The 7,500-nt window shown below is 35.3% G+C and overlaps 1 protein-coding gene across 1 annotated transcript in view; it reads right to left on the bottom strand.

Moving 5' to 3' along the window:
- The window catches only part of LOC143035189 (roundabout homolog 2-like), a 531,282-nt gene that overhangs the window by 84,108 nt on the left and 439,674 nt on the right, over nt 1-7,500 (bottom strand). The window contains exon 18 of the mRNA XM_076201874.1: nt 2,475-2,875. Coding sequence (XP_076057989.1) covers nt 2,475-2,875 — 401 coding nt within the window. The remainder of the gene's footprint in view (nt 1-2,474; nt 2,876-7,500) is intronic.

The following is a 7,500-nucleotide window of genomic DNA, read 5'->3' as shown; positions in this document are numbered from 1 at the left end:
AAAAAAGATCAAACAACTAGATAAAAAAAATTACATAAAACTAAGCGATTTCTTCAAAGCCAAGATATCAGCTGAATTAAAATTCCAAGGCAATACAGCAAGCTACACGACTAAATGGTCAGAAAGAAAAATGTTCTAAAGCAAATATGAACTATAAACCCTATATTCTGGAAAAGAATTTACGTCATATATGAAATTATGAAACTACTAGTTTCATCCCGATGACCAAAAAATCATAAAAATCTCATTACGTAGCATATATTAGAATTTTTTTCAGATTGTCTTCATTGAAACCTAAACTTATAAAACATATCTTTCATTGGGGTTTGATTTGTTTTTGTTCATCTTGTAATAGGCATTATACATATGGAACTCAAAACCAATAAAAACATCATAATAAAAACTCAATAATTCCCTTCTAGAAACCCCATTCACATCATCCAATAATTACTTGTTTCGTCATATTCAGTCCTACTTTACCTTTCTGTGTCTTTCTTGTTTTGTGAGATCATATTTGTCTTTTTACGTGGCATGTTATGTTGCATGTACTCTTTTGTTCTTTATTTCTTTGTTTTTTATTACTTTGTAGATTCACTGATGATGACTACCTGATTGCCGAAACGTTCGGTAACTGAGCTTTCACGTTGCGAGTTTCAAAATTTCGTTTTGGATTACATTCGCTTTACCTGGAAATTTATTTAATCCATCGGTATTCCATATACATACATACATACATGTATATATATATATATATATATATATATATATATATATATATATATATATATATATATATATGTGTGTGTGTGTGTGTGTGTGTGTATACATATGATGACAAATTTCACAGTCGGAAAAAGTAAACGGATGAAGAATAGAATTAACCGTATATTTCGACCACTCTGCGGTCCTCTTCAGCAGATACATAAATGGTGTACAAGTAAGTGTTATATAGTCGGTACAAAAGGATACAATGGGAACATGGAAAGGTGGCTCAAGTAACACTACCTTGGTAACGATTGCTGTCTCCCAATGTACATTACTTGGAAGACAGCAATCGTTACCAAGGTAGTGTTACTTGAGCCACCTTTCCATGTTCCTATTGTATTCTTTTGTACCGACTATATAACACTTACTTGTACACTATGTAACTATCCGTTGAAGAGGACCGCAGAGAATGGTCGAAATATACGGTTAATTCTATTCTTCATCCGTTCACTTTCTCCGACAGTGGGATTTTGTCATCTTACCTATGTGTTATGACATAGTTTCTCTCTCATTTATACATATGTATATACAGTATATATATATATATATATACATACATATATGTATATACAGTATATATATATATATATATATATGTGTACATACATATATGTATATACAGTATATATATATATATATATATATATATATATACATAGATATATTTATATATATCCACGGCTATATATATATATATACAAACACACACACACACACATATATATATATATACATATATGTATATATATATGTATGTATATATATATGTGTATATATATGCATATATATATATGTATATATATATATATATAGATATATAGATATATATATACATATATATATATATGTATATATATATACATTTGGAATGGGAGAATTAGGAAAGTAATGGGGAATGGGGAAGTGGAGAAAAGGAAGGGGACAAGCCAGAGAAAGGGGTAAAGGGAGGTGAAGAAAGGAAAGTGGAGGGTAAAAAAAGATGAGGGGAGGGAGGGAAAGACAGGATACTGTGGAAGGAAGAGTGCAGTGGTGAAAGAGAATGAGGGGACTAGGGAAGATGAAGTGAGTGGAGGGGAAAGAGAAAAGGAAACGAAGGGAACGAGAGGAGAAGGGAAAGAGGTAGGGGAAGTGGGGTGTGGAGGAGAAAGAATAGTGAGAGAGATAGGAGGTAGGGGCTGGGGAAAGAAAAGGAAAGGGAAGGGGAAGGAGTAGGGGGAGGGTGTAGGCGGTGGGGGTGGGGAGTAAACAAGGGCGATAAATGGGCCAGAATCGACCATTCGGGAGGAAATGGACTGCACCAGAAGACTTAATGTTGGTCCCGTCTGTCCTTTTATTAATCTCTCCGACAGCATCTAAGGCCACTACTATCCTTTGTTACCCTTTCTGTTCCTCCCTTAGTACCGTAGAAACCTTATTCGAGGGTAAATCAAGGTTTACAGGCATTACAAAATTCAAAGGTCACCAACCAGGCAAGAATATTATAATTTTTTAACCTTTTTTTGTAGTTTTCATGTTTTCAAAATCCGTGATATACCAGTTATGATCTCCTTTTGCAATTGATTGATGTATTTTATAATAAACATACCTTAATCTGTGTTGAGCAGGTTCGCTATGTTCATTTTCTCTGTCCTTCTCCCTGCCTCTCTTCCTGAGTTAACAAAAAGGCTTAACTCAAAGTGGGTTAAGTCTACAAGGAACTGAATTCTTACCTCCCCAGGCTCCTGCAGAGAGGCTCGAACTTCGTCAGCGAACTCGGTCTCAGCGTAAACGGAAGACTCCTCAGCCTCGGAACACGTACAAGAACATTCTGAACATTCTTCCTCCTCCTCCTCCTCCTCCTCCTCCAAGCAGTCGCTCTCACCTTCTCCGAGGGGCGCTACGCCGACCTCAAGAGGGGGCAAGGACCCCCCCGGCGCAAGGGAACCCGCCTGGGGACCCCGCGGGAAAGAGCGGTTGGTGGAGGCAACGGAGGAGGGCGGGGGTGGCAGATTCTTCGGTGGTGACGGTACCTCGAAGTTCGGGTGGGGTCGCTCGGGCGGCGACGGCGGACGCTCCTCGTCCGTGCCTTCGGCGGCGCCGCCAGAAGGAGAGGTCTTGCAGTCGCTGTCGCCTATGGAGGGAAGAAGAGAATGGAAAAGTCAATGTTAGGAAAGAGTTACTAAAAACAAAGGAGAACAGGAGCTGGAAGAGGCTGGTAGGAATCAATAAGAAAAAAGATAAGTAAATAAATAAACGAAAAAAATAAATGTTGAGACATGCTGACAATTGATGTAAGTGGGAGAAAAAGAGATAAAGGAGTCTGAAAGGAGTTAATAACATTTAAAAAAGAGGATAGTTATGAAAAATTAATAGAAGAAATGATGTAAACAGGAGAATCAGACAATGCAGGAGTAATATAAAAGATGATAAGAGGTGGTAAGAGAGGGACTGAAGGAAGGAGGAAAAGAAATATCCATATAACAATTGATCATTTAAACCAATTAGATATTCAAGAAGATTTAGATAAACTACAACAATGGTCTGAAAAGTGGCTAATGAAATTTAACACAAGTAAATGCAAGGTTATGCACACAGGCAAAAATAACAGTAACTACGATTACAAGTTATTTGGAATTTTGTTAACAAAAATGGATAGTGAAAAGGATCTCGGCGTAATTATCAGTATCGATCTCAGTTCATCTAAGCAATGTATTTCAGCCTCTGAGAAAACAAATAAGATTCTAGGACTGATTGCGCGATCTTTTGACTTCAAAAGTCCATCACTCATTAGCAAACTATATAAATCGTTAGTTCGTCCACATTTGCAAAAAATACAACGGTGAGCCACAAAACTGATTCCAGATATATAAAAAATAAATCATACGAACATCGACTAAAATATATGAATCTGTTTTCCCTAAAAAAAACAAAAAACAAAAAACAAAACAAAAAAACGTAGATTCAGAGGTAACTTGATATAGGCCTTCAAGATTCTGAAGGGAATTGATAAGATCAAAAGTGACAAAATGTTCACACTGAATGAGAATCCAACAAGAAATGATGGTCTCAATCTGTCAGGAAATAGATTTAATTTGGAAATGGGTAGAAACAACTTTGCCAACCGTGTAGTTAATGAATGGAATAAACTTCCTGCAAAGTTTTACGATTCATTTAGAATAGATAAACGTCTAATCAATATGCTTTAATGCCTTCCATTTATTTTATATCATTTGTATAATTGTTTGTTATCATTTTGTTTTTATTTGCTTGAGTTTCATTTATTATTATTTGTAACTTTATTATTATTTGCTATTTACCTTTTTGTTTATTATTTAACTATACCTATGCATCTTTTCATTTATTTAATTCATTATTATATATGTTATATATTTATATGGGTTTCATTTATTATTATTTGTCAATTTATTATTATTTGCTACTTACCTTTTTGTTTAATATTCAACTATACCTATGCATCTATTGATCTATTTCACTTATTATTAATTATATTATTATCATTTGTTTATATATTTAACAATTTATCTATTTGTCCATTCATTTATTTATTGATCATTATTAAAAAAAATTCTCACATCCGACCTAGTTATAGACCAAAAGGTCTCATGTCGGCATGCTCCTCCTTTGTAATCTTTTGTAATATTTTGAAAATGGATAGATAAATAAATAAATAGATAATTAACAGATAAATAAATAGATAAATATAAAAGCATAATTATTTAATAAATAAGTAAATGAAATGAGAAGAACTAATTAAGATAAGTAAGTCAACATCTCTCCACAGGGCGTTTGCCTTTTCTGAATAAAATCCCCTGGCGGTAACTATAAGTAATATAGAGATGTATATTCCCCCCCTCTTCCCCCTTCTCCTCCCCCTCCTCCTCCTCCCTCTCCTCTTTTTTTTTTCTTCAGTGCAATCCTTCCCTGTTTTCTATTCAGATTATAACATATTTGCATGCTTCTCTTCTTCTTCTTCTCCTCCTCCTTCATCTATTCCATCATCATCATCATCATCATCATCTCCGCCTTCGTACTGTTTTCTTCCTCTCCATCAGTTCTTCCATCTAATCCATCTTCCTTTTCTACGTTATCTTCAACTTCTTTTTCCGTGTGTCCTCATCCTTTCACTTCTTGTTCTTCTTGTTCTTGTTCTTCTTGTTGTTGTTGCTGTTGTTGTTGTTGTTGTTGTTGTTGTTGTTGTTCTTCTTCTTCTTCTTCTTCTTCTTCTTCTTCTTCTTCTTCTTCTTCTTCTTCTTCTTCTTCTTCTTCTTCTTCTTCTTCTCCTTCTCCTTCTTCTTCTTCTTCTTCTTCTTTTTCTTCTGCTTCTTCTTCTTTTTCTCTTTCTGTTTCTTCTATTTCCTTCATTGATGATGCATTTCCCCTCCTCTCCTCTCGTTCCCTCTCGTCGTTATCTTCTTTATCATTTGTCTTTCGTTTTCTTCATTTGTCGCCCTTCCTTTCGAATTCGTTTCACGTTTGTTTGTTTCAATTTCCCTCCTAAGAAGCTTCTAACTCTCCTCGTGCTATTGATTACTAGATTCTGTCTTCTAACCGATGCCAGATAATTTCAATCAACCAAAGAAAATTCTTTTCCCACCCTTGATAAGTAAACAAATATTTTTTTCTATTAACCTAAGCAAACCCTTGGTGTAGCAAAAGAGAATTACTTATACATTATGCCTTTCTTCAGATATTTCATTTTGTCTAACGCCTGATATATATATATATTTTTTTATCAAAGAGTGGGGAGGAAGGGAAAGGGGAGGACGGTAATGATTCTCCCTAAGGGGAAAGTTTTTCCGCTCAAGATCTATCGACTGAAAAGTCCCTAGGCTTGAGTCAAAACCGTACCTACAAATACTTTCAAACTGTAAGAATATGAAGAATGTCATCATTGTCAATTAAGAAGATTATATATAAAAAAGGGGAAAATAACGAACTTTCGTAAATCCCATGTACTTACAGGTAGACCACAACATGTTTTCTGATTACTACTTTCTATCCTTTTTCTTTCCTCTCTTTGTTCTTCCATTCTCAAATGTCTGTGCAACCTCGACTCAAGAAGACTTCCGATATGCATACGAGAGATACTGTCTGTTCTGTGTCCAAACTTTCATTTTCTTTTATTATCTAATTGTTCTTTACATTAATTTTTGATAGGGCTAACATAATTTTTCTGTTTTAAATTTAATTAGTATTTATCTCTTTTTCATCAATTATTCGTTTTTTCACTTTGTTTTCCATCCCTCATTATTGTTCTCTTCCTCCTGCTCTTTTTCTTGTTTTTCTTTCTCCAACGATATTTATTTCTCTTCTTCTTTTCCCTCTTTAATTTTCTTCTATTGCCCAACCACTCTCGCTGTCACTCCTCCTCCTCTTCCACCTCCTCCTCTTCCACCTCCTCCTCTTCCACCTCCTCCTCTTCCACCTCCTCCTCTTCTTCCTTCTCCTCCTCCACCTTCCTCTTCTTTTGTATCACTCATACTCTACTGCACTGCAATGTTTTTCTCATTACTTTTCCTACGTCCTTCCCATTGTCGTTATCCAAGACATTTTATTTTGTATCATTTATTCAACTATTTGGTTATTTATTTATCAGTTTATTGATTCTGATACTGCTATTTATTGCGTTGATTTCTGTACTTCCGTTTCCTTTGATTCTTCTTTGATGGCATGTTGTCCTTTTTTCTTTGTCTTCTTTTCGTTTTATTTCTATTTTCCTGCTGCTTCTCATGTCTCCTTTTGCTTCTTCCTCGGCACGGATCATTTTTTCTTTGTCTTTTTCTTCTACTTCTGCCGCTTTTTTTTTTCTTGCGCTTGATCTGCTTTTGCTTCTGCATATCCATTTTTTAGCTTGTTATTCTGGGGGCTGTTTCCTCTTCTTTTTCTTCTTCTTCTTCTTCTTCTTTTGTTTCTCTTCTTTTCCCTTTTCTTCTTCCTTTACCTCTTATTCTTCTTTTTCTCTTCTTTTTCTTTTTCTTCTTTTTTAACTTCATCTCCTTTTTCTCTTTTTTTTTCTTCTCCTCCTCCTTTTCTCATTTTTCCTCCATTTCCTCCTCTTCGTCTCTTTCTTCTTCTTCCTCTTCTTCCTCCTTCTCTTCTTCCTCATCTAATTTTTTTCTTTTTTTTTTCTTTCCTTTCTGATAACTCATCCTTTTTCGTAGTCATTTTAACCCTTTTCTAGCGTCCCTGATTTTTTTTTTTTCCTTCTTGTATATCTCAGAAACTTTCGGCCGTACAAGGTCTCCTTCCCTCTTGTCTTCTCCTCTTCGTTCCAGCTGAGGCCCGGCTTCTTTCCAAGTTGTTCCAGTTATTTCATAATGTTTATCTCCTTCTGTAAATATTATCTGCATTTCACTTAATTGGTTCTATTCTGTTTTTTTTTTTCGTCTTATTGTTTGCAGTCCTTGTTAATACTCTTCCTCTTCTTTACTGATTTAATCCTTCTTTATTGCATCCTCTTCTCATTCCCTCTTCTCCCTCCTCCTTTTTCGTATATCTCTCAACATCATCTCCTTTTATCTTCTTGATCTGGACTCTTTCTCTTTTCTCCCAAAATTGTAATACTCCGACCACCGTTGTTATGTTTCCAACTTCCTCTTTGTGGGTGTAATTTGTGACTTATCTGCTTCCTGGTTAATATTCAGTGCCAATATCATCGTTTTTGTTGTTGCTTCCTCCGTAGTCAACGTTATCGTTGTTATCGCCGTCGTCTTCAGCATCATCTCAACATCGTCG

This window comes from Oratosquilla oratoria, chromosome 2 (genome assembly GCF_046742065.1).
Source record: "Oratosquilla oratoria isolate Oo_2021 chromosome 2, ASM4674206v1, whole genome shotgun sequence".
Taxonomy (NCBI): Eukaryota; Metazoa; Arthropoda; class Malacostraca; order Stomatopoda; family Squillidae; genus Oratosquilla; species Oratosquilla oratoria.
The sequence above is the reverse complement of the archived record's forward strand: the minus strand, read 5'-3'. Positions and strand labels throughout refer to the sequence as shown.